This window comes from Echeneis naucrates, chromosome 15 (assembly GCF_900963305.1).
Source record: "Echeneis naucrates chromosome 15, fEcheNa1.1, whole genome shotgun sequence".
Lineage (NCBI taxonomy): Eukaryota > Metazoa > Chordata > Actinopteri > Carangiformes > Echeneidae > Echeneis > Echeneis naucrates.
In genome coordinates, this window is record NC_042525.1 from 13,771,745 (window position 1) to 13,798,870 (window position 27,126).

At 39.3% G+C, this 27,126-nt stretch overlaps 5 protein-coding genes across 10 annotated transcripts in view; 3 read left to right on the forward strand and 2 right to left on the reverse strand.

Moving 5' to 3' along the window:
• cep170aa (centrosomal protein 170Aa) overlaps positions 1 to 5,126 on the forward strand; it is a 36,757-nt gene extending 31,631 nt beyond the window's left edge. For 4 of the 6 annotated variants that reach the window (XM_029521157.1, XM_029521156.1, XM_029521160.1 and 1 more), the window contains 6 exons: positions 209 to 440; positions 761 to 928; positions 1,041 to 1,129; positions 1,342 to 1,435; positions 1,520 to 1,571; positions 1,957 to 5,126. In XM_029521157.1, coding sequence (XP_029377017.1) covers positions 209 to 440; positions 761 to 928; positions 1,041 to 1,129; positions 1,342 to 1,435; positions 1,520 to 1,571; positions 1,957 to 2,288 — 967 coding nt within the window. In that variant the 3' untranslated portion in view covers positions 2,289 to 5,126. The remainder of the gene's footprint in view (positions 1 to 208; positions 441 to 760; positions 929 to 1,040; positions 1,130 to 1,341; positions 1,436 to 1,519; positions 1,572 to 1,956) is intronic. The other 2 variants (XM_029521159.1, XM_029521158.1) reach the window with 2 other exon arrangements.
• A 1,040-nt stretch (positions 5,127 to 6,166) lies between these two features.
• Positions 6,167 to 8,165, reverse strand: hint1 (histidine triad nucleotide binding protein 1). The gene is made up of 3 exons (XM_029521508.1): positions 8,040 to 8,165; positions 6,700 to 6,804; positions 6,167 to 6,494 (listed from the first exon to the last, which is right to left on the reverse strand). The coding sequence occupies exons 1-3, from the start codon at positions 8,148 to 8,150 to the stop codon at positions 6,330 to 6,332; spliced, it is 381 nt and encodes a 126-aa protein (XP_029377368.1). The 5' UTR covers positions 8,151 to 8,165; the 3' UTR covers positions 6,167 to 6,329.
• Positions 8,166 to 8,263: 98 nt separating this feature from the next.
• Positions 8,264 to 11,210, forward strand: lyrm7 (LYR motif containing 7). Its single transcript, XM_029521526.1, has 5 exons — positions 8,264 to 8,300; positions 9,108 to 9,180; positions 9,292 to 9,362; positions 9,764 to 9,845; positions 10,809 to 11,210. Exons 1-5 carry the CDS (start codon positions 8,283 to 8,285, stop codon positions 10,877 to 10,879), a joined length of 315 nt encoding a protein of 104 aa, XP_029377386.1. The 5' UTR covers positions 8,264 to 8,282; the 3' UTR covers positions 10,880 to 11,210.
• Positions 11,211 to 11,583: 373 nt separating this feature from the next.
• On the forward strand, positions 11,584 to 16,472 carry dync2li1 (dynein, cytoplasmic 2, light intermediate chain 1). The gene is made up of 13 exons (XM_029521450.1): positions 11,584 to 11,679; positions 11,772 to 11,895; positions 11,990 to 12,024; positions 12,382 to 12,451; positions 12,759 to 12,847; positions 13,037 to 13,235; positions 13,627 to 13,695; positions 13,873 to 13,950; positions 14,098 to 14,177; positions 14,409 to 14,479; positions 14,604 to 14,701; positions 14,902 to 14,994; positions 16,085 to 16,472. Exons 1-13 carry the CDS (start codon positions 11,666 to 11,668, stop codon positions 16,145 to 16,147), a joined length of 1,083 nt encoding a protein of 360 aa, XP_029377310.1. The 5' UTR covers positions 11,584 to 11,665; the 3' UTR covers positions 16,148 to 16,472.
• Positions 16,473 to 17,134: 662 nt separating this feature from the next.
• On the reverse strand, positions 17,135 to 26,743 carry abcg5 (ATP-binding cassette, sub-family G (WHITE), member 5). The gene is made up of 14 exons (XM_029521648.1): positions 26,574 to 26,743; positions 26,139 to 26,260; positions 25,587 to 25,723; positions 24,504 to 24,602; positions 24,097 to 24,229; positions 23,001 to 23,140; positions 22,604 to 22,733; positions 22,291 to 22,504; positions 21,772 to 21,977; positions 20,489 to 20,627; positions 20,273 to 20,346; positions 20,034 to 20,145; positions 19,743 to 19,855; positions 17,135 to 17,319 (listed from the first exon to the last, which is right to left on the reverse strand). Exons 1-14 carry the CDS (start codon positions 26,741 to 26,743, stop codon positions 17,135 to 17,137), a joined length of 1,974 nt encoding a protein of 657 aa, XP_029377508.1.
• Between the last annotated feature and the right edge of the window lie 383 nt (positions 26,744 to 27,126).

The window sequence follows — 27,126 nt, forward strand, 5'->3', positions numbered from 1 at the left end:
ATTGATCTCTGCTGATCAGTAGAAACTTAATTGATATAAGAAATAAATCTCTCATGGATTAAATGCTTTAGTATGATGTTATAATGTTCTTAAAAACAGACGTTCTGAATGGCTTTTATCTTGATGTGCATGTGATTAAAAGTTGTTGTGCAGTGTTCATGAAGATGTCTATCCTGAGTCCTAAAGAATCCTGTCTGATGGTTAACAGGTTATTCCCCTGTGTGCGCAGGATCAGCCAGGACCTGGCTAAGGACTTGGCTATCTTGGCCCGTGAGATCCATGATGTAGCTGGTGAGATTGATTCAGTCAGCTCCTCAGGCACAGCGCCTAGCACCACCGTCAGCACTGCCGCTACCACTCCAGGATCAGCTATTGACACCCGGGAAGAGGTAGGCTCTGCACGTTCCATGCAGCGGGACATACAGGAGAGCATGAAAAAGGTGCCCGTTTTCCTTCTTCTATCGTTACCCTACGGTGCGTGTGTTGTGTGTTTGCCACTCCTCCTTTGTTGCTGACAGTAAACTGCCTACAGACAGTAGTCTTTCTGTTGCTTTGTAGCTTTCATCTGTTAAGAGACATATATATTTATTGCATTTTATTCAGCTCCACTTTATTTTATTTTTTATTCATTTATTCTTAGTTTTATTTTTAATTTTACAAATCATACCATACATTTATGTAGGGTTTTTTTTTTTTCTTAAAGTTACTGAATTCACTTTATCTCTTCTCTCCCTTCTACATTTCTTCTCAACTTACCCAGTTGGTGGATCGGGTGTTTGATGAGAGCCTGAACTTCAGAAAGATCCCACCTGTAATTTCAACAAATAAGGCACCAGAGATCAATGGCAAGCCAGTGGAGCTCCGTCCGCGAGCTCCTGACAGCCTGGAGCCTCGAGCTCTGAGGAGACGCACCTGGAACCGAGAGGAGGTGAGAAGCAATGCACAGAGCATGGCAATAAAAATATACCAATGTAGAGATATTCTCAAAAATCACACATCATGTCATGTGTCAAACTAGTTGATTTTACCTGTATATTCAGGCGGTGTTGGACAGCCTGCTGCTCAATTCAGTTTCTCAACTATCCTCAAAGATCAGACACTCTGTTGACAAAACTGCAGGAAAAATCAGGTAATTACATTATGTAATATTACTGGAGATCTGTCCAAGGGTTTACCTTTTCCTTGCCAGCATGGATTGGTTGAAAATGAAATTAAATAAAAGTATATCTTTCCATCAGTATGTAACAGTGTGCATATTTTACATGTATCCCTGAGTGAGCAATTGTGTTGATGGTGATCAGTGATTAACTGTTTGTCCTGTTGTGTGCTACTGTTGTCCAGGATTTTGTTCAAAGATAAAGACAGAAACTGGGATGAAATTGAGAATAAACTGCGATCAGAAAGTGACATACCACTCCTGAAAACCTCCAACAAGGTCCGTGAATCTGTCTGCATGAACAGTCTTTAATAACAAGAAAAGGACTTCAGTATTGGAAGCTAACCTTTTTTTTTCATGCAGGAGATTTCATCTATTCTGCTTGAACTGAAGAGAGTTGAGAAGCAGCTTCAAGGTAAAGGCACATACACCTCAAATCGAATATGGAAACTTACCTGAATTGAATATACTTGAACAAGCTGCTTTTATTTTTCATGCAGCAGCCTTTTATTTTTTTATTTGCATTCTACAGTATATACTGTGGATGCTGCGCTTCCTCCCACGGCAAACATTACTAAATTCTTACAGAAATACATTGGATAGCTTCTTCCACTTAAAATCATCAAGAAAAAAGTAATTCAGAAATATTTCATGTCACATATTCAAATCTGGTCACAAATTGATATGTTTGTGCAGGATCACTAAACAAATCTCAGGCATTTAAACCAAGAATGTATTTGAAGTTGACATTCATTGACACAAAGTCCTCCATACTCATTATCTCCCTCTCTCTGTCTCAGTGATCAATGTCATGGTGGATCCAGATGGGACTTTGGATGCCCTGGCTAGCCTTGGCCTGACCAGCCCCACCACCCCTGCAAAGCTTCAAACTACCAAAACAAATTCCTCTTCTGCAGCCAGCCCTGGGTCTGCACCTCCAGCCAAAGACTTAATGCCAGAAATCCTTCCCGGTCCTGGAGGGCCAACCCCTTCTGCACAGGTCCAGGGTTCCTCTACCAGCACAGAGGAAACAGCCAGAGACCCCAGTGTGGGTTTAGGGTTAACAGGAGTTGCAGGACTGCCCTTCAGCCGCATGCGGCCGAGTGGAGAGGAGGCCATCACACAGAAGTGACCATAAAGTTTCCGTACAATTAAGGCTATGTGAATAACCTTGAGTCTGAATTGGAGTGCAGGTAGCTGGCAATCAGTGTTGAAAACAAGAGGGAATGTGTAGAAACATATGAACCATTTTTCTGACAGAAAAGCTGCCAATCTGCTGACAGTGCCACTTTGGGATTATGGAAATAGTATGAAGATAATACAGGAAAAGCATTAGCAAACATAGCTGAAACAATGTGCTCCAACTTGAAAATCCACTGGTTAAATCCCAGCTGATGTATCATGGCTATAACATTGAATGGAACTCGACCCATGAATGATTCAGACATACACACATTATGAGCTTTTCAACCTTAAAAATAAGGTAGGATTCAGTGGCATCTAGGGGTGAGGTTGCAGATTGTGAGCCCACCCTATCCAAGCTTGGAGGAGGAACTAAAATGGCGGTCAAGGGCCTCACCATGGTCCGTCTTTGGTTTGTCTATTCAGGGCTTCTGTTGAAACACAGAAGTGCAACATGGTGGGTCTTCAGCTAACAAACACACCATTCTTAGATTGAGGTGGTAATACACTAAGGAAAAATTATTCTGATTATTATATTCCATTTCTGCCAAGAGATCCACCTAAAACCTACACACTGGTCTTTAAACTTTCATGCTGATGGGCCAGCCTGGCTTCTCTGACTGTACAGCCCCCACTTTTCCTCCAGTCTTCTCCTCTTGCCTTCACGTGTCAGGACCCGACCTTCACTAAGGACATGCCTTAAAACACATTCTCAACAGTAGCAGCGAATCCCCCTTGCCTCTTCAAATAATATACAAGACAGCTTTTAAGACTTTAATACAGTAATTTCAGATAAACAGAATGCATTGTAAAATATCACTTGCAAAGTATGTTCTATTTACAGTATGATGAAATGTAACACTGCAATAATTTACTAGATCTTGTTCAGTACATAGAATATTTCAGCAGCCTTAAGTGATCACCTTTACAAACTACACAGTCATAAACAAACATGCTTTATGCCTGAAACTGTTCACAAATGAAGGAGAAATTTTATATATTTCATAACTGTCCGTCCACTGAACCATTACTCCAACTGACTGTTACAAAAAGGATTTGTATTGCCTCCTCGTGTCTGCTAACCTACCTTCCCTTCACCCATCATTACTCTTTCCTTCCCTTCCTCTCCCTCCCAGTACTTGGAAAAGATGTAATGCAAAGTTTGTCACTTCAGCAGCATGTATAGGACAGAGCTGAGAGCTTTCTACCTGCCAGTTGGTGTCTGTGCTGATATTACTAATACTGAATGGTAGTTTTACAGAAGCCACTAATAATTTTCAGTCAAAATAAGAACCAAATTTCATTTTCAGTCAAACTAATCACTAATCAAAGTTACAAATTTTGTCGGATTTGGAAGTTAATACTGTAACGTTTTTGATGCAAGTCTTGCTCTGAATTCCAGGACCTTTCTTTCTGCCAACAAATAAAAAAAAAAAAGATTATTTATTATATTGAAACAGCAGTTTCGTCAAAGCTGCCATATTCTCTTCAGCCATGTGACATGGCCTGTTGGAATCAGCTCTCTTGGCCTTTTGCCATAGTAAATCCACACAAGTGTCCTATAATTTCTAATTGGCTTTTTTCTACTTTCTTCAATCACAGATGATGTGATTTTCTTTAAATTGATGCACTGCACTGATGGGCAAAAAAAAAGTATGTACACTACATATTTTATAGCATTTAGATACTGGTATTGTATTATACCGCAGACCCTTGTTTTTCAATTATTTTTAGTCAACAGGTTAAAATGTTTTCTTTGTCTATCACTAGTTTCATGTGATATATACACAAAGCATGAACATTGGAAAAGCTGCTGGATAAAGTTTTGATTTAACTAACTAACTAACTAACTAAGAGGCCTTTAGTGGTTCAAGATGTTTTCTTGAAGAAACATCAGTGAGTTCACATGCTCACGTCTCTCTTAAACTATGTTATTGACAGGAAAATGTGCTTGCAGCTTCATATGAGTGTGTATACGGAAGGTGCATTGTTCCACCAACAGGGGGAGTTCCAGCGTCCTGATACTGTAGAGTTGCAAACAGACAGCATAGTTAACTTCTTTCTTATTGACTTTGCTGCTTTTTGCTGCTCATGGAAACTATTTTCTGAAACTTCACCTTATAGTCCGTGTTCTAGAGTGAGATGACTCAAAGGCAGTGTATTAGAATTTAGGTCTTCTCACAATAGTGAATTTAGGTACCAGAATACAAGTTAATTTCCTTCTCCCTATTCTGTATTGTAAATTGTCTTTCAATGCCTCCAAGTGCCCAGTTGGACTTAAGAAGAGCATTGATTAAAAGAACAAAAAGATATTGTCTGAATAATTACTTTGCACATCAGATTGTGGTGTTTTGTCTCTGTTTTTTGCTTTTTTTTACAGATATAGTGAAGAAGCAGTGAAAGGCTGTAAATGTCAAATGGATTGACAAAAAATGAATGATATCTCCCGATATCAGAAATGACTGCCTTGCCTCTCTGGAACTCTGTCTGTGCAAAGAAGCCTTTAATCGTGCTACTTGTTTTTGTTTTGTTTTTTCCTCCCCCCATTTTATCAAAAAAATAAATAAATAAAAAAAAACTCCCAATGAAATTAGGGGACTGTGAATGCTAGGTACAAGTTTATTTTTTAAATTCTACATGTCATCTGATTAGTGTCATTTTTGTAAAGAAAAAAACACAATTTTATTTATTTTTTGTTTTAATATTTTGTGGATGTTTCATGTATTTTATATTTGTTCAACTATCTGCATTGTTTCTTACTGTTAATAAAACAGAGCCATTCATTGTTTCTGTTTTCTTTTAACTGAGCACTGTACTTTGAATACAATCAGACACATATATGCTCATTTTAAGAGGAAAATGCATTTTGTCATTTGTATTGTAAAAATTGCTTCACAGAAATCTGACTGAACTCAGAATTTGCATGGTTTATGCTTTTACTATAAAACCCTGCCTGTCATACACAGGCAGGCATTAGTTAACTGAAAAGGAACTTGCATTTATTTATTCAAAAACTGGATTTCATAAGAACTCACTTATACTAGGTGTTACATTCACACCAGGTGTGTGTGTGTGTGTGTGTGTGTGTGTGTGTGTCTCCCTCCTCTCCTGCAGTCCATCACAATCAGGCTGGGTATGAAGGCTGAGGTGGAAGGGCAAGACAGAGAGACACTCACTGGAGCAGAGTGCTGTGAAATTGACATCTGGGATTTTGTCTTCTGCTCCTTAGGAAGAGGGTGACCTGTTTTCAGTTGTTAGTATCTTTTGTTTTCAGTCTACCTTTCTGGTAGGTTTGCTTTAATTTCTCTTTTAATAGTTTTTGCTGTACTGGATGTTGGCCTGACAGCTACTCTTGCTCCCAGTCATTTCTTACTTTGTTGGTCCCTTCGCCCCTGGACTACTTTTGGGGATATAACATTAGGGGTTGAATACATTTCTCAGCAAATAGAATTAGACCTGCCTGCTCTCTAGGACATTCATCATGGTTCTGCTGAAAATGCAACTAGCTCAGCTGTGCTTGCCATTTCTTTCTAACCTTTTAAAATTAGCACGCTCCAAAAGAGAAATATCAAACTTCAGCTGCATGCAGGGAGCATTAATGTGGTTAAATGTGTAATAGTGTGGAGAACATTTTCTAATTCAATCTGACAAGGGCAAATGTCTAGATGAAACCTCAACCATCAGACAGCATTATACAACTAACCTGATACCTCATTATGTGCAACAATTCTATGATTACAAAAGACACAAAGGGAAAGAATGCAGCATGGTTTCAAAATAAAGACTACATTCTTTACCTGTGTGGTCTGAGGAATCTTAGATAAGGAAAAACATGACTTTCTTGTTATTGTGAATACATTTTATTACCATAGATGAATTTCAGAGTTTAGATTGGATCTTGTTTCACATGAAAAACTGTTGAACAGGACTGGTTTTGAGACAACAGATGTGAACACTGAGGGCAGGATGGTCTGTAGCAGGAGATGGATATTTAGCCTGGGGGCCATTTCATAGTGCGTCCGCCCAGGACATGGATGTGGATGTGGTAGACGGACTGTCCTCCATCTGGCCCATCATTGACCACGATCCTGTAGCCTTTAGACAGGCCCGCCTCTTCAGCACACTTTTTGGCAACAATCATCAAGTGGCCCAACAACTTGGAGACATAGAAATTTATGAATTAAAATGCATATATGGATTCATAAAAACAAAAATGTACCAAAACTCATAAAGGCTCAGGTTCTCATGTTGGTTGTAAATGCTTCCACCTAGTGGTCACACATTGCAAATTATTTGACTGAACATGGGAATCAGTCTTTACATTGTTATAAAAGCAAACAAGTTCAAACAATCATACTTACAGCAGCATCACTGTCCTCAGCGGTCGATAGCTGAACAATTGGCTTTTTTGGGACTACAAGGATGTGTGTGGGAGCTTGAGGTGCAATATCAGGGAAGGCTACACACTGAAATTCAAAAGAACAAATTAAAAAGAGGAATTCAGTGTGGGCAGACAATAGGATACGTGAGTTATGTTGATGTGTCATCAGGAAGTATTTTAGTCAAATATCCAGATAATCTTTTGTCCACCTCACTGTACATATGAAGAGACACTGAAGGTTATCTTTCACTGAGGTCTAGCAGTACATACGGAAGCACTGGAAAAAAAATATCATGCATAATCTCTCTCAGTCTCTCTTGTGTTTTTGTTTTTATTTTGCCATTAGCGACGTCATATACACATTTTTGTGCCTATTTGTGTTGCATGCAGGGTCTCCAAGGTACAGAACAAATAATCAGACAGCTCATTAGAAAGACAATCTGCCAGTTCAACAAGATTCAAATGTACGCACATGTAAAAGAGATTTATTTCACCATTTGGTTTCGTATGTAATATCATGGGCACTGCTCTTCCTTCACTACAACTTCAATTTCAAATGTAGTGCTGAATTTGGCAAACAGTGAGCAACACTGGAGACTGCCAAAGTCTTCTTGCTCCCTGCCACTCATCCCCAAACCTGCTGAAACCTAAAAGTCTGGATTTCTAAACGTGAAATGAATAATATTGTATATGTATTATAGAAACACCCTTAATACATCAATTTTCCATATGCATGTGTGTGTGTTACCATTAAAATTGTTTATTAATTAATATTTAATTTTATTTTCTCCCCCTCATAGTGTTACTATAGTGCAGTGCAGTGTTGATGATTACACTTAAAACCAGTGTGGCATTGATGCGTTAACTGGCTGTACCCTGTTTGAATCCGACCTGGGCAGCCTTGGATCTGATTTTTACATGCTCTGGGATCTCCGATCTCTGTTTTCCTTATGCGGGCCACAGAAACAGTAAGAGCTGGCTGCAGAGCTGCAGAGCCTGTCCGGTAAAGAGCTTCGTCATATCGCTGTATGAGAGCTAACTGTCTGCAGGTGTAACATGAGCCCAGCCACGCTCAACAAACCATGAACCTTGCCCTGCTAATAAGTTTTGAATGTATTTTCTGTCGTAAAATATTTTCTAAAAAATCTGAGCTCAAACTATGGAGGCACAAAGTGTTGTGTTTGAAAACACAACATTAGAGCACAGGGACACTTTCTGCAGAGCTAACATTAGCTAAACGCCAGCTGACGGCCGCGCTGCTGAAAAAGTATTTTTTCTGACTGCTAAATCGTAATTTATTTGAAAATTTTAAATGCCCACCTTGTCATCCTCGTAAATTAGGGTAGCAGGAATCTCTTTGCGGATGATTTTCCCAAATATTGTGTCTCCGCCCGGCTGGGCAATCTGCGCTTTCGCCGTTTCATCAGCCATGTTGGCGCAGACGGACACATATGAACTACTGGAGCCTCAAAAGGACTACAACCCTGCGTCATTTTAAAAGCTGTTTTGATTGGTCAACATAGATACTTCCGGTATTCCCGGAAGTTACTTGTAAAAGTCAAGATGGAGACTCGTTTGAAGGTGAGGAAAGATGTTTTCTGAGAGTAACATTATTAAAACAGGGTTTCAGCTACTTTAGTCATGGCCATTTCTGTTTTAACAGTCTGTTTGCATGGTGGACCTTAAGTGGAGGAAAGTGGATGAATGGCCAGTGCAGTCACAGGAAAACAGGGTCATTCTGATATGACAGTGTGCTGGAATTAAACACACATGATGATCAGAGGTTACTATAAGCTCCAAGGAAGGCTCTAAAGTGTAGTAAGCTGATCTGAAACACAGAGGGGTGCAACGAGAAGCTGCTCCAGGGAGATACTTAATATCCAAGCCATAAATTGGGCAAAGATTGTAAAAGAGTACGGTATTTAAAAACATGGAATACATAAACCAAGATACAGTAAGTTTGTGAACAATAAGGATTTTTTTCTGCTTCACCATCCAAACTAGGATGCTGAGAGGAAAGAGCTGATACTTATCTTTACAGAAATAAAATAAAAATCAGATATGCTTCAGCTTTTATATAGTAGTTCTGGAGATGTCAACATTTATTTAAATGTATTAGGAGAATTAAATTGATAGATTGAGTATAATTTTCTAAAATCTTTATCAGCATACATTTTAAAGAATATTTTTGAATTATTATATTGTACACTTCCTGACCTAAGAACAAATTTTGTTTCATGTACAAACATTCAAATATATCAACCTTGAAACTTGAACATTCAATCTGGTGGTGGTAATGCATAACCACCTAATTTGTCAACTTAATATATGAAGAAGAATGTGCCATATGCTTCAATTCAGGTAACTTGGCTATGTCTCTAAATACAGGTCCTGAGTGTGTTCAAAGCACTTCACAGAACGAGGATGTCTGTATTCAAAGATGACAACAGAGCACTGGCAGGTAAGTTATGTATAACTTCTAACCCTCAATGTGTGTGTGCGGGTTTACTATATACACACGATTAATATATTCAGCTTTATTTATATTTAAACCTTTGATTTGTTCCATCAGCTGCAAGATTAAAGATCAATGAGGAGTTCCAGAAAAACAAAAATGAAACATCAGATGAAAACATTAAGAAGGTAAAAGGTCCATTTTTATTCATCATTATTTATTGTTTTTTCAGAATTTGCATAAGTTACAGTATTCCGGTCTAGAGTCAATAATGATGATTTCATTATGATATTAAGTGCAGACGCCTCGTAGTGTTTTGTGTAATATAAGTGGTGCACAGTTTGGATCTGTTGTGGCTGCTTTGAAAGCATTTAGAAATCATCAGTATAACAAAAAAACAAAACATAAGTTCAACAACACCAGATAATTTGCATAACAAGTAAAAGATGCCAAACTATGGGGATACTGCAACATTTTAAGGGAGCCATTTAAAATGTTTGTTCCTGGGACCCAGTTATTCCATAATCCTTAAACCCTTGCTCCTGCCACCCCACCCCCCTCTATTTTTTTTTTCTTTTTCTTTTTTCAGATGATCAAAATGGGCTCAGATGTAGAGGCTGTTCTTCGACAGTGTGTGTTACAAGTGGAACATGTTGATGAAAACAAACTTTGTATGACATTCCTCTTTTATACCTCCATCCATTTCTTCCAGTTTGATATAAGCTATCAGAAAGTAAAGTATATAAGGAATATACATTTGTGATCAGACGTTTACACACACTCATCATGGGAATGAATGTCATTCATTTTGTGCTTTTAGTGATTTAATTCAGCTGTTCTTTTTCCAGGGTGGAATGATTATCCAACATTCATTTTCAATTATTTTGAAAGACAGGAATTGGGTGCACAAGTTTCAGTTTATTTTGGATTTTCTCAAATCCAGACAGGATCAAAATTATACATACAACAAGCTTCTGGCATAACTCTGGCTGGATATTTGACCACTCTTCTTGGCAGAATTTGTAGATTTAATTTAAATAGCTTGGTTTCCTGGCAGGCACCCAGCTTTTAAGCATTGTCCACACATGTGCAATAGGGTTGAGGTCAGAGCATAAGGAGCCATTACATCTGTGTACTGTAATGGTAGCCTGCTTTATTCATTCCAAAACCAGTTTTGATGTATGTTTAGGATAGTTTTTCTGTTGAAACACCCAAATGTGTCCAACTTTCAGTTGTCTAGCTGTTGATTTGAGATTAATTTGAAGAATTTTGGGGTCGTTTTTCTTCATTATTCAATCTGTTTTGTGCAGTGCACCATCACTGCTGACAGTAAAATTTTAACCTGCATGTATAATTCTAACCCTGCGTTGATTAGAGAAAATCCAAAATAAATTCAAACTGTCACCAAATTCTTATTTTGAGCTGTAGTTTGTCCAACCATTCCTTTAAATAAATCATTAAAAGCCCAATATTAATATGACATTCATGCCCCTGATGAGTGTAAGTATATGTCTGACCACAACTGTACGCCGAGAATCATGATTGTGTCTCTTTCATTCTCTTTTTAAGGATTTTTCAAATGAGAGTTTTGATAAGTTTTCTTTTTTTTTCCCCCCTCTTTCACAATTTTTCAGTGTTACGTCCCAGAGAGAGCCTTCTTCTAGAAAACGTACCCTACTGTGACCAGCCCAGGAAAAAGTCATGAAAGACGATGTGATAAATCATTCTAATCAAGAAAAGACTCAGTCATCCATTACGATCCCCCTACAGTTAAAGGATTAAATGGAAACGTAATTTCAAGTTGTGCACTTCATCGCTGCGTGAAGCCTGTTTTTGCTTCACTGAAGATCTCAACTGCTTTACTCCAAACTGGATGACGTAATTTCATGTACAGAGTTTTTGTTTTGTTTTTTCCAATTGTAACTTAAATGTTTTCATTCAATTTGTTTTCCACTTACTTTGCAATAAGTCTGCTTAACTTTGTGCTGTCAAAACAACATTTAACCGTGGCTAATTAAAGAGTATTTCCAGGTGGTTTCAGTTTTAAATATTTTATCAAAGCAGCAACTACAACAGGTCAGACGTGTTTGGCCTACAACAAACGCAGGGATAAAAGAGTTAAGGATTTTTTTTTTTTTTTTTTAACTCATTAAGCTATCCTGAGATTTCCTGCCTGTTAACACGTCTTATGCTGTGTAGAGCATTGAGCTGACATTGTAAAATTACTGATCTACCATAGAAGATTCATCTAATTTTCAAGACAAAAGAAAAATGTGACATCGCCCTATTAAATAAGGCACACAAATAGAGCAGAGCAAGCTACTTTGTCAATTACCGAAATTGGGTACTACAAGTCCCAGGATTCTTACAAATAATTAAAATTGATTACGTCATCAAAGCGCGCCGTTACTCTGGTAACGTTTGTGACTGATCCTGGTGGGCATAGCTGTCAAGTTCGTTTGTTAACTTTGTTAGTAGATAATCACATTCGATGCCAAAACTAAGGTGAGGCTTTATTTAAAGCATAGCAAGGAAGTGAAAACCTTTATTTTAATAGCAACATCACGTTTGGTTCGGTGTTTGTCCTGCTTGTGTAGCTCGGACACACTATGGGAGCTGGCGGTGGCAGAGGTCCGCAGCCGGGAGAGCGGAGGCGGCGAGTCGGACGGAGGAGAGACGGTCAGCGAGAGGAGCGTGTTTCTGATGGGGAGCAAGTCTGGGGTTTGTTTAACATGGTGCTCATCGTCATGTCACATCACATCACACACGGCAGTGTTTTCTTTACTGTGAGCGCACCTTTGCTTTTTTTCATCAGGGTAAAACGTCCATTCTCCTCAGGTGCCTGGACAGGTGAGTGTGGACACTGAAACTCAACAAACCTGCTTTAGTGTGATGTATGACGATCAATATTAAAAACACAGTTACCCCACAATACAATCAAAAATCATAGTTATAATAATACCTAAATACAGTTTGAGCATTGAAGGAGAAGTTGAACAAATTACAATCTAACTTTGGAGTTCTTTTTAATAGGTCTTGAAGCTTTTACCTGCTTACTGTCTGACAGTAGAGCTAATGGCATACACTGGCTTCTAAGCCAGCTCCAGTAGTTACAAAAAGACAGTGCATTTTAGTTGAAAGCACCCATGCCTACCAATTGGGTTAAAATATGTTGCTGCCCACCAGTGATTCATCTTTATCCATCAGGGATGAACCATCCAAGCCAACCCTGGCACTGGAATACACTTTCGGCAGAAGAGCTCGAGGACACAGCACAGTAAGTAAGAATTTTTAGCTCAGGACAAAAACAATGTATTTTTTCTTATTAACTGAGTTGATAAGCAGGGCCCTTGTTAATCTCTTGATACAGCTACAAAAGACTGCAGCAGCATTCACTGCCGAAGCATATTTATGTAGCACAAGCTCACTGTCAAAATTGGTGTGTTTATTTAGCAAGGTATCTTGTCTACCTCTACCATTTTGATTTCTCTTCCATCTAAATACTTTGTTTAAAAGATTATGAAAAAATAGTTTTCAGCAGAACACACTATGTAACTTGTAAAACTCATGGTTTCCACTTTCAGCCCAAAGACATAGCCCACCTATGGGAGTTAGGAGGAGGAATCTCTTTGTCAGAACTGGTTCAGATCCCAATCAATCCTGTCAGCATTAAGTAAGTCATTTAATATTTCTGACATTCAACTGGTGTGACACATTCTTGTGTGTGGGCAGTGTTTGACATGTTCTGAATGTGAATAGAAATTCAGTTTTTTACACTTTTTATCTTTTAAGATTAGTGTGGTTTGAACAGCAATGCAAGGCTAGATAGATAAAGGAGAAAGCTATTCTTATCTTTTTTCAGGTCACTGTCTGTCATCCTCATTGTGGACCTGTCCAAACCTAACGCCCTGTGGGGCACCATTGAAAAGCTGCTGCAGGCAGCTCAAGCTCAGTTGGAGAAAGTCTTTTACCAGGCAAAGGAAGCAGAGAAGTCTAAACGTGGAGCCAAACATCAGCCATCTGTCCACTCAGCAGGGCGTGTCTTACCAAAAGACTATCCTGTAAGCTCTCAACTCCAAAAAATCAGCATAGTTTTAACATGATTTCTGCTCAGACCATCTTGGCAGTTGTCACAAGAGAGATAGCCCATGTGCTCACTCTGTGTTTCATCTTCCAACTGTTTACATCCATCTTGAATCATCTCCTTTGTGTTTCTTCACGTACCTCCAGAGCACATATGCCATTCATTCAACCTTCATATAGACTCCACTCTTGTCACATTCCTTGAGGCAGTTTGTACCATCAGTTAAGGGAAACGTGCAATATTTTACTAAATCTACCTTAGTACTTTAGCATTTTTGCTCTTGATGCTGATGAAAGCTGAGTAATTTATAGTTTATTGAAAATATAACATGCTGAACATATGCTGAGTTGTGTTTACTCCATTACCAGGACAGAGAGCTGCTTAGTCCCTTTCCTGTTCCCCTGCTCATCATTGGCAGCAAGTATGATATCTTTCAGGTAAAGAATAAATGCTTGATTTAAGACCTTACCTATAGCATTGGTCAACCTCTGGCTAAATTACATTTCATTGTATCAATTTAATATAAATTGACAAGGTGACATGTCTTTGATTCTGGTATAATTTGTCTGACATACTTGGAGAATAAAAAAAAAAAAATGGCATCTGTTTTGCAGGAACTTGACTCTGACAAGAGGAAAGTGGTCAGTAAAACGCTGCGTTTTGTTGCCCACTACTATGCGTCCTCTCTTATCGTAAGTTTACTTTTACTGTACATGCAACATACTTACATTTAATGTTACTTAAGTTAAAGCATACTTTCATGTGCACTTTTTTAATCTTTAATCTACTTTCCTTTCATTCCATTTTCTGTCTGTTCTTGTCTCTAATCTTTTCATCAGTTCACCAGCATTAAGTCAGAGAGTCTAATGTCAAAAACCAAGAGCTTCTTCTCGCACTTGGCTTTCGGTCTGGAACGCGGGTGAGGAAGATAACGTTGCACTGGGCACCATCAAGTAGAGGATGAGCCTTGAGCCGGCATTATTCTTTTTGTTTGTTTGTTTGTTTTGTTTTGTTTACTTTAATATTGCCAATAATACTTAATAATTTCATTTCACACTGAAATTGAACTTCACTAGGAAAATAATAAATAAGATATATGGTATATACATAATTACACCACTTATTTTCCTTGTTTTTATATTATGAAAAGGAAAACTGTGTCCTTTGACTCCACCAAGCCTCTCATCATTCCAGCAGGGTCTGACTCCTTTAGTCAAATAGGTGAGAACAGCACCACTCAGTGGCAGGCAGCAGTATTTCATTTAGTTTGAATTAAAATGCTGAACATTATAGTGTTGTGTTGAAAGCCATGTTAAATGACATTAAAATATCTATCTATTATTAGGTTCTCCACCTGCCACTGATCTGGATATAACTTCACTGCATGCCAAAAACCCTAAGGATCTCTGGAAGAAAGTCTATGAGCGTGTCTTCCCCCAAGAGGTAGTTCAGGACCCACCTTTTATCATACAGTTTTACATGATGAAACGGATATAGTCTCTGATGTTTAAGAGGATTAGCACCCTCACATACTGATAGAACTACCATAAGTGAGTGCAGAAGTTTTCTTAAATATGCATGTTTACATGGAAACATACTCTTTTTTTACAGAAAATAATCTTTAATTTGTTCATCATTCGCAGAATACCAGTGAACAGACAGAACTAAAGGATCCAGCCAAAGATCCACAGTACAGTGAGCCTCAGATTGACGCCATGAGAGCCCAGAAAGACCAGGTAAAATTTTCTGAACATGTATTACCTTGTATGTAACTGCACAGTCATGAATACTATGACATGACATCATTCTCTAACAAATCCGGACACGCCATACTAGTGCAAATAGTATCATGAATTATCTGTGTTTTATCGGTGAATTATCAGTGTTGATAAAAATATATATATATGTACATATATATTATTCACTTATCTGTGGTGTAACACTGACCTTTGACTTTCCAATGAAAAACTGGGTTAGGTTTATTTTTTTCTTTGTTGCTCTAACTTGTTGTTTCATCTCGCTGTTAGAGTTTATTTATATGGCAACTCTTACATTTTTCCACTGGTTAAGTAGAACATTTTATTCATGTTCAATGTGAGGACCTCATTTTGGTTTATCCAGGTCATAAGGATGAATTAAATAAAGGTCCCCAGATACTACTGTCAGTCTGCTGTTGAACTCTGCACCACAAAATTTAGCAAGTGTAATGCCTGAAAGTAACCTTCTGTTACCAAGTGTCTTATACATCATCTGTCCCTCATGGTGTCATAAGTAGGCTTTATCAGTGACTGACACCTAATCTGAGTCATCTAACTCTCCATTGTATGATGCATCGGCATCATATAATTGGTTTGGATAACAGGCTGGGGTAAAGGTTTATTCCACTTTAGTGGAGAAAAAGAAGTTTGTGACAGCATATATTCGTATCAAGTCAGGTCATAAACTGATATCTGTCATGCAGACTTATTCTGCTCTTCAATGTCACGCTTAGAGACAATACTATTCTATTGCCTCTGTCTGAGCTTGTGTTTCCTTTACCTCAGTTTGTGTACTGGATATCTGGTCATATGCTCGGATCACAAAATTAAACATCTTATTTTGTGAAACATAAATTCCTGCCATGGCTTTGAAGCCGGAGGTAACATGTCTCCTAACGTAAGAAGCAAAAACTGAGATGAGTGGACCCAGTGTGTTTTTGGAGAGGCAATTTGAAGGACAAATTATTGCTATTTGATAATATACAGCTTTTAAAAGCTTTTGTCCACAAGATCCCAAATTTAGTTTCCTGCCACATATTACACACATTATTCTCTGATTGTCTTTCAGGAGTTGGAGCAGTATAAGAAAAATGCAGCTAAGTCATGGAAAGGACTGGAGCTGGAGGTCTGACAGATAATCATATAGCTCTACAGTCAGACACATACATCAGAATGAATGTGCATACACACATTGTGGAATTTATTTACTTGTATGTCATTGTGTTTTATTTCACAAATCATGCAACTTGTATATCTAAAGACTTTTTCATCAAGCTATTTTTAAACACAACACAAAGATTTGTACTACAACAACAACAACAACAACAGCTAAAACAATAGCAAAAATATCAGCATGGAGGAGATGGGGGACACAAAAACAACCACAACAGCACTTTTGCACAGTATACAAATTGTAAAACGCCTTCTGCAGAAATAAACAATTTTACTTTATTACAGACAGCCTCCTTTCTTGTAAATAACACGATAATTACAGCATTCAAAGAAGAAAGTCATACATGCAACACAAAAGTAGCAGCAATGTAAAGACTCTGGCACTTCTGGTACTTGACAGCAAATAGAAGTCTACCGTTCAGTATTTACAAAAAGCAATAAGGAAAAAGTGCAAAAATCCGTTCTGTTGAGTTCTGAAACAGCTTAGTCAAACTACACAGAACCACCAAACCCCAGGTCAAATGTGTTTTCGTTGATCGGTTAATTAATAGCACTTTTTAGCACTGGAGCCACTCAGTTGTTTTGTTGTCCTGTCAGGTGGTTTAATGCTCCGAGTCAACAGAAATCAGCCCAGAAAATGTCTAACAAAATCATTTTGAGCTTGCATCAGTAGTCCGAGCTATATTTTTTTTTCTTTGAAATTTGTGCTTACACAGATTCATTCCTTGATTTTTTTTTTAATTAATTAATTAATAATTTTTTTTTTTTTTTTTTGAGGAAAGTGCAAACACAAATGTTGTGTTCGCAGAAGCCACAGTACATAAGTATGCATCATCACCTGTGATTAATATTCTACTACAAAAAATGTTTTCGATCATCTGCACCAAACTCAGTTCAGCTTCCTGTTTAAAAGAGACGATTCTACCGCCAATGTGCATCTATGGTCTTAGTGTCGTATAAGCTTGTCTCTGATCTTGAAGCTGATCATTCCCAGCAGCAGGAGGGCGGGGAGGAAGGCGTAGAGGAGGACAAAATCTAGTGTGTATCGGGACAGAGCACCAGGATAGCCTTCATCAATGATCTGACTGCCCTGAGTGATCACACAGGATCCTGGCAAAAATCTGGAGCTGTCTGCATCAACACAAAACGGCCAAAAGCAAGAGTTCACAATTAACAGCTTTCACAAACACAACCAGTTCTCAACAGTCACTGTCCGGCCAAGTGTCCTTGAACACTGACCCTCTTTTTAGAAATCCATCCCATGAGGTGTAATGATAAGATATTAGTAGAAATCAGTGATTACTAATAATCTTTCATTTCTCAGTTCATACTCTCTGTACACCTAACAAGGATCGCCAAGCTTAAGCTAACTGAGTATAATACAGCTGTCCTGCAATAAATCCTCCTTCATGGAGGTTAGGATCTTCACTTTGTGCTACAACTTTTTGATTTGGAATATGTAGTTTGGCTGATAATCTGTTTTGCATTATACTGAGAGGTGCTGCTGTTAAGCCTACTCTTCTCGATACAAACAGTTTAAAACCGTGATGAAACTATTTTTTATTGAGTTATCGAACCCCCTGTGACACTGTCAGAAGGGGTTTGTTGTAAAATACATTTACTCGTCCATTATGATCAATGGTTGTTTTCACTCTCAGGTTAGGTGGACTAAGGGATGGTTCAGTGGGAACAACAACTTACTGCATTTGAAGTCCAGTTCGTGGAACTCAGTGACGATGAGGAGCTCACAGCCGTACTTCTGGAAAGTCATTGAGTCTACCTTATCCATGAAATGTGCTTTTGAATATTTAGATTTGATTTAACAACCTAGTAACCTTTCTCTTGAAAAAAGATGGCTGATCTGTGTTGTATCTTATCAGTTTTTATCTATTAGATTCAAGGTCACCATGATATCCTTAGTCACTACCTCTGGCTTCCTGGGTGCTTATGGTGAGCTTTTAATTACCTTTTAAGTCCAGTGTGACTTCTGCACAGCCCAGTGTTTTATCACATCTCTGATCCTCGGTATCTGTGACAGCCAGAGCCCTAAAGCTGAGATTTTCGATTCAGCTGATAACTGAAGGCTATATTAAAGAGACAGCAACTCTTACACCATGCAGTAGTTGGATAAATGGCTGTCTGTGGGGTCTGCTAACATATAGCCTGTGTACAATACTGAAATGCAGTTAAAAAGATTATCCAAAAAACAACACGAGTTGCAAACGATGCAAATTAAACATAAGATTATTTAATAAGCTTAACAGAAGAGTTAAGCAGAGACAGCAGTGTTGGTGTGTTATGTCTGTGGGCTTAGGGTTACTGTAGTTCATGCTTACTTAAGGGTTACTGTAAGTTACAGCAGACGCTATAAATGTGAAACATAACCGGTACAGTACAGGTGCTGCAGCGTTGTCATTGTGTAACTGCTAAATAGATAAAAGTTAAAATTAACACCTGCTGCTTGGTGTTTTGCCTGCAACGTTACTGTTACTATAGAAAAGATTAAGATGTGTTAACTCGCCGCCAGGCTCCTTCTGATCAGGCACAGGCATGACTGGTCATAAAGGGACGGACGGATGTAACGCCTTGTTACAACTGGCCCTGAACCAACCAGCGACTTTCATGCTAATTCTTTCTCTCATGCTTTCATTTTAATCTGCTGTTGAACTGGTTGAACTCTGCGCCGCAAAATTTAGCAAGTGTAATGCCTGAAAGTAACCTTCTGTTACCAAGTGTCTTATACATCATCTGTCCCTCATGGTGTCATAAGTAGGCTTTATCAGTGACTGACACCTAATCTGAGTCATCTAACTCTCCATTGTATGATGCATCGGCATCATATAATTGGTTTGGATAACAGGCTGGGGTAAAGGTTTATTCCACTTTAGTGGAGAAAAAGAAGTTTGTGACAGCATATATTCGTATCAAGTCAGGTCATAAACTGATATCTGTCATGCAGACTTATTCTGCTCTTCAATGTCACGCTTAGAGACAATACTATTCTATTGCCTCTGTCTGAGCTTGTGTTTCCTTTACCTCAGTTTGTGTACTGGATATCTGGTCATATGCTCGGATCACAAAGTTAAACATCTTATTTTGTGAAACATAAATTCCTGCCATGGCTTTGAAGCCGGAGGTAACATGTCTCCTAACGTAAGAAGCAAAAACTGAGATGAGTGGACCCAGTGTGTTTTTGGAGAGGCAATTTGAAGGACAAATTATTGCTATTTGATAATATACAGCTTTTAAAAGCTTTTGTCCACAAGATCCCAAATTTAGTTTCCTGCCACATATTACACACATTATTCTCTGATTGTCTTTCAGGAGTTGGAGCAGTATAAGAAAAAGCTAAGCAGCTAAGTCATGGAAAGGACTGGAGCACAAACAGTTTAAAACCGTGATGAAACTATTTTTTATTGAGTTATCGAACCCCCTGTGACACTGTCAGAAGGGGTTTGTTGTAAAATACATTTACTCGTCCATTATGATCAATGGTTGTTTTCACTCTCAGGTTAGGTGGACTAAGGGATGGTTCAGTGGGAACAACAACTTACTGCATTTGAAGTCCAGTTCGTGGAACTCAGTGACGATGAGGAGCTCACAGCCGTACTTCTGGAAAGTCAGGTAGCTGAGCCACTGAAAAACAACTGGCATATCCTGGGTGCTTCTGTTGAGAGGAGCGGGAAAGCAAGATGTGTTACTGGCCGCTACTAATTTGGAACTAATTGTTCCAAATTAATTGTTTCAGAGTTTAAAGGGTTGTTTTATCAAAGGTCATTATCATAACAGGCCTAACAGAAAGTGACTAAAATGTATTGATTCAATTAAAAACATTGATATCTCACCTCAGGAAGCCAGATCCTACCAAGATCCCTGCAATATTTAGCAGAGCTACCCCTGTGTTCACCATGTTGGGGTCTTGGACCACTCCTAACAGCACCACAGTCAATAGCTCACCTGATTTAAGAAAGGAGAAAAACAAGCATAGCACCTGTTGTGTACTTAATGCTAAGCTTAATGAAATGGTTGCTGTGAATATGTGCTTGAAAGCTTGTTTGTTTAAGTTGAGGATATTTCAGCTCACCTACAATATGTGGCACCAGGACGACCGCAGAGAAACACAGGAAGCGTAAGCTGTCTGGGTGCATCCCCACCGTCCTGAGAAAGGAAATATAAGCGGAGAGAGACGGGTTAGTGAGGAGGAAGTCTCAGGGAGCATGTAGGGAAGACGGTTACATGGGCAGCTTATTTTCCACAAACATGATGCTCCACAGCAAACACACACACACTTACTACCTACCAGTAAAGGAATGAGGTGAAGATGAAGACACTGAGGATGCTGAGGGGCAGTGAATGGAAGATGTAGGCCAAAAACATTTGCCATTTACTGTAAAGACCATCCTGACTCTCCTGATCACTGATGGCTCGTAAGGCGGGGACTGTTGAGGAGTACAGCCAGGAGGATGGTGAGCTTTTAATTTCCTTTCAACCCTCAAATATAATAACACATTTGAGCCTACCTCCAGTAAATAATTTCAATGAAATTATTGACCAAGCACTTGGTCTATTCTTTGAATACATAAAGAGTCCCCTGATAATGACACTTATTGGCAAATTTCCTGTAGCGTCCTTCGCAACCTTTCATTTACTTATTAGTATTGCTTATATTTACTTTTTTAGGAACATAGTCTCACTCACCCCTCCTCTTTTCCTATTTGGGGCTGACAGTGGCAGAGTTTTATTTGTATATTTTCATACAAATAAAATATATGTTATTATTATTATATTATTTTTATACAAATAAAAGGCCTGGGTCCTTTCTGTGTGGAGTTTGCATGTTCTCCCCATGCCTGTGCGGGTACGGTGGGTTAATTGGTGACTCTAAATTGTCCGTAGGTCTGAGTGTGAGTGTGTCTGGTTGTTGGTCTCTGTCTGTCTCTGTGTGTTCAGATGTTTATCACATCTCTGATCCTCGGTATCTGTGGCAGCCAGAGCCCTAAAGCTGAGATTTTTGTTTCAGCTGATAACTGGAGGCTATATTAAAGAGATAACAACTCTTATACCATGCAGTAGTTGGATAAATGGCTGTCTGTGGGATCTTCTAACATATAGCCTGTGCAAATTAAACATAAGATTATTTAATAAGCTTAACAGAAGAGTTAAGCAGAGACAGCAGTGTTGGTGTGTTATGTCTGTGGGCTTAGGGTTACTGTAGTTCATGCTTACTTAAGGGTTACTGTAAGTTACAGCAGACGCTATAAATGTGAAACAGAACCGGTACAGTACAGGTGCTGTCGGTTTGTAGGTAAAAGGGAATTTGGGGTCGTTTGTTGAAGGGAACAAAGTACTGCAGACAGCAGACTCCTTTTGACTGTCTAACTAGATATAAGTGAGCTGCTTAGCCAGCTGAGACGAAGACGTTTCAAACATGCTGCTTTGAAAGATAATGTGTCACTTATACTAAGGTGATGGACCAGCACACTTCAGGAGTCCCACCAAGTCGGCTGATGTTATCACACACATGCTGCTTGTTAAACTGTCTCCCCTCCCCATGTGCAGATGTTGGATGTCGGTGGGACTCACAGAGAGCTACAGCGTTCAGCATGCCAGTGTAGGGCGAAGCACCGATGCACTGATAGATGATGCCAATGCGGTCCTGCACAGCACCTTTTGTGACATCATCATCCAAGCGCATGAGGAAGAAGGCCACAAAGAGACCGTAGATCAGGTTCTGAAACAGACGCATCAGGACACCCATCCTGTCTCTGGACAGATTTCTCGCTGTCCGCCTGTGTGCAAAACACAGAGTAGATAAATAAATACATAAACTCGCATCAAGTGAGACATTGCACAGTAATAACCAATGTAAAGAAGTTCTAATGATATCAACTGCTTTAACAGATTCTTATTGGTATTGGTATTGTATTGGAATTTATAAACTGATGTTTTTTTTTATTAATTGACTAATAGTTGGTTACAGTTTTAAAAGACAGGATGCATTACCTCATTCCAAAGCATAGAGGTGTTAATCTAACATTTTCTGAGCTGAATAGTTGAGTTGGAATCATGGAGTTTGTTTATGGGTAACGTCTTCACACTGACCTGAGCAGAACCTCCAGTTTGACTGCACCATTAGGTGACTCTTTGCTTTTAAAGGGGATGGCTGGCTTCTCTTCTTGTTGCAGACTCTGCTCTATTTTCCTCAGCATTCTCTGGTAGATATCAGACCTCTGGTAGGCTGAAGTGATCTCATGCATGCGATTTAACGTGGCCTTCTCCCTCTCGATGCTGCGTGTGTCCACGGAGGTGAAGTCAACTGTACGACAATACAGCAGATTGCACGTTTTCAGGGACCATCGCATGCAGGCTTCATTCGTCTTAGTGGTAAATGATCCACAATGGCAGCATACAGTACCATAGATGTCAAAGGGGTTGCAGTACTCTGGACACTCATATCCACACTGACTGAAGAAGGACACCATCTCCTCTGGCTGCCCACAGAACACCAACTCCCCGCAGCTCATGATGGCTATTCTGCTGAACACCTGGACACACACATAGCAACACACAACAAGACACATGCCAACATGTGAAGTGAAATTGTTTCCTTTTTTTTTTTTTTTTTTATAAATTTTTTTCATTTGCTAGATTCAGAGAGGAAAGATATCTTCCTGAAGTAGTTCTAGCAGAGATTCTTTGGTACTTTTGAAGGCAAAATGAGTCAGAAAAATAAAGTGAGTTCTGGTTTAGATAGAAAACTAAGTTTCGATCATGCTGTCACTTCTTCTCTCCAACTCATCTCAGACACAAACCCTGAAGAGCTCGGAGCGTGGTTGGTGGATGGTTACTATGACGACGCGGTTCCTTCGGGCCAGCTCTGCTAGCAGCACCACAATCTGATTGGCGGTCATGCTGTCCAGGCCAGTGGTTGGTTCATCCAATAGGATCACCCCTGCAACAACATCCCCCAATGACGTCACTGCCCTCGTGCAGGTTTGTCGTACATTGAAAAACTGAGGACAAGAGAAACGCAGGCCAGTAACTTTTTTTCTTCTTTTGAGTTGGAAAACTTTTAAATGTACTTTTTCTTAAGTGGCACAGGCAGGACTCTCAGCGGGACCAACTTAACTTATGAAGATAAGTCAGTACTTTTTTTAGTTAATTACTCTAATTAGGACAATTAAAAGATTGCCTCTGCATTATGAAAACAGAGTGGAATTAGTAGATGTTTTAATTGTGAGATTAATTCATTTCCTGGTTGATTGGAGAGGCAGCGAATGGGAACTCCTCATTACTCCGTGTGCCACTCTGTGTATATGTGTGTGTGTCTGTGGCTATTTTATAATCCTGAATGGGGACCAGGACCCTTCAACCTCCCCGGAGGACTGTAGACCTGATAACCTACACCTGGGATGAGCACACACACAGAGGTGAGTCTGATGATTCCCTCCATGGTGCGATAACCCGGTCTCTTTCATTACTCTTCTCCATCTCTCCCTCGGCCCCTTTCTCTGTCCTTTTCTCATTCCACTTACTTAGATCCCTTTGTTTTTCACTGTGAACTTGTACAACTCTTGAGGGAAAGACAGGTCTTGGTGCTAACTTTCTTCTCTTCTCAGGATGTCACAGTCGTGCCATGCCATTTGTTATACAATCATTGACCAAGCTGCGTGCCAAACATGCTGATTCAGTTTTCGTTGAATGCTCGTCCCCTGTGTCTCACAGATCCCCTCTGATACCTCAGTTTTTCCACTCCACGTCTCTTCATTTATATTCTGCAAGGACCTCGGACTTCAAGGTTGAATAACTTTATCTAAGTTTACCTCATATGATTTGCAGCAATAACCCATTTTGGGAATACTAAGACAAGATTGCCGTAATTCCTGTCCCAGCTGCAGAGGTACTTACTTGGGTCTTGGAGTAGCTGGCTGGCAATGGAGACCCTTCTCCTTTCGCCCCCAGAGATTCCTGGGAATATACGACCTCCAACAACACTGTGGGCAACATGACACAGACTCAACTCGGCCATCACTGCTGCTACCTGCAGAGGAGCCAGGTCAAAGGTCAGGTGTGAAAAAGTGTTCTGATGATTAGCATTTATATTTTCTCATCACAGCTGATGTTGTGAAACCAAGTATGATAATAATAATTATCTATAATCGTATAATAAGTAGCAGTTAGAAACCAGATGAGCAGCGATGAAGCAAAGAACAAACTTACAAAGAAATGTATCTTTAAATCGAAGTTGCTATCCCGTTTACATACATTCTAAAACTTGACATAACTTTCCTTGGATTAACTGACTCAAATGTCACCTTTTTCTTGATAGCTTTGGCTGTGTGTTTCCGCAGGGCCAGCTGGGCTGTGTATGTCAGCGTCTCCTCCACTGTCAGATAACTCAACAAGTTATCGCTCTGCCAGAGACCGAGTCAGGGAAAGGGAAAGAGGAAAACACAGATGGAATTCAGTGCTGTGGATCAATACCTCCTAATCCTTTAACATTTATTGAAGATACCTTGTAAAAAGGGCTTGTGGAGGCCTTGGTGTAGACCCTCCACCATTTTTACGTGCAGTAGATTTCTATGTGTTTATCAAAGTCTTGGCACATTCCTGAGTATGCATCAATCTGATATACTTATTATAATAGTTTATATACAGCACGCAGGTGCAAGCCAACCTTTGCCCAAGACACGCACACCCCCCCCCACACACAGACACACACAGTGTGAACCTACTGAACCTGCTGCTTGCCTCAATTAACATATGGTACCTCCCAGTCCCACTTGTCCTTAGTCTCTCATCTGAATGACTTTAATATCAGGAGCTCATATCAACGCCTCATCTTCAGCTTAGCAGGGGGAGTTAATGACGAGGCTTAGAGAGTGGGCTGGGGGCTGCTATCAGCAAGAAGAGAGCTGATGAAGCAAGGCCAGTTTTAAGCCAGTGTTTTTTTTTTAATTCAGGCTTTGGATACACTTGAGCACCTCTCATTGAGTGATTAAGTGTATGAGGAGGCTATCAAGGGTCTTAAGTTAATTTCATATAGAGGCCGGGGCAGCTGTTTGACATTTTCAGTAAAATGTGTGTATTAATTTTGTTTTTACGCAGTGGCTGCTATAACTGCAGGAAACTCTAATACAAACGGCCTGAATGTGGCCGCTCAGACGTGATGCTTTTTAATGTGTTGTCAGTGCGTGATGAGAACAAGGCCAAGTGAAATGTGCTGACTTTGATAGTACAGCTTTTGTATATTGTTATAGATAATAAGATGCTGCAGTTTGGAAGCAGGATCAGACAACATCACTCACAGGGGACAAGAGCTGAAGGCCAAGTCTGTCACATCAAGATCCAATTGTGTGTTTTTGTTGTACTGTAAGTTTGGTTGTTCTGTGTGTTACCTGCAACACATAGGAGAAACAGTCCTGATACTCTTCTCTTTTCAGTTTCCTGCCGTTAATGAAGACTTCTCCCAGCAGTGTACCTTGGTGTCCAATTCGCCCTGAGATGGCATCCAGTAACGTGGTTTTTCCTGAGCCTTTGAACACAAATTTACTCATTTACAAACACTAGCTAAGCCATCTAGTATATTTAAGGCCTAGTCGTATATTTAAGTTTTTGTTTTAGGTGGACTTACAGACCAACATTCTTCACTCTTTATTTATGAACAATTTATTGGGGTATTTTTTGGGGTTATTTCATTACAAGTAATGCTTTTCCCAATGATCTGATCACATCAACCCATAAAGACATAAATAATGTATTCACTGTCAATACATAAATCAGTCAGAAACATTTTCGAGCTATTCTGTTCATTCTTTAATCCATGTTATGTGAATTTTATGTTTTTACTTTAGTTTTACGTTTATATTTACACATTTCCTCATAACTGCTTCATTTTATGTTCAGGTTAAGCTTTTTTTTCCCTAAAAAAAAAAAAAAAGAAAGCGAACCTGAATTGCCAAGTATGCCCATGATCTGCCCACTGTTGATGTGGAAAGAGACATCATTGAGGATCTGACGTGTCCATCGCTTCCTGTAGGAAGGTAAGTCCCACCATGGACCCACACGCTCACTGCCACACAAAAAAACACATACACACAAAGACATGGGCAGTGTATCTAATCTGCTCAGAACAGAATTAATCACACTTTTCAAAAGGATTTTGTTTTAAATAAGATTTTTCAATTCTTATTAAAAATTATATTTTTTTATGAATTGATTTGATTTTTAAATATACAAACTATTTATAAATATATACACACAAACACACATGCAAAGTATGAATAGTTTCTGTCCATGTGTTACACAGGTATTATACTGTTAGATTTAATTCACATAGATTATTCCATCGAATATTCCCATATTTGCATTTCTGCAACATTTACCTGACTGTGTAGGAGATCTGTTTGACACTGAGAGTACAGGAGGGCTCTGATTGCTCCTCTCCGCCATCCTTCCGTGCATCTCTCGTCATCTCTGGCGCAAACTGAAAACATTCTTTAACTTTGGCCTCGTTCGCTGGCTCTGCTGCCTGCATTGAATAAATTCCGTTCATGTCTCTGGCCAGTCCACTGCTCTAAACGAGAATTGAAGTCCGTCTCACATCAACTTGTTCGTACCCACTCTGCTCAAAACCAGCATATCAATCTCTGAAGTTTACAGTTTTACAGTCCCAGACTGTAATATAAGCAATGCAGCCATTCCCTGCCCAAAGGCTGCAATGGTGTCCCTCGGGAACCATAAACACACAATGAGCTGTGTTATCTCAGAGAACTTTGATCTGTACTTCTATAAAGAAGACAAAAACAACAACCACACGCTGAGTAGATTGACTGAGGGTGAGTCGATCTTCATTCCTCAAATTGTGCACTGTGACCAGAAAAACTAGGAGTAACAAGGCAGAGGAGATGAAGAACTGACCTGATATGAACTTGGACG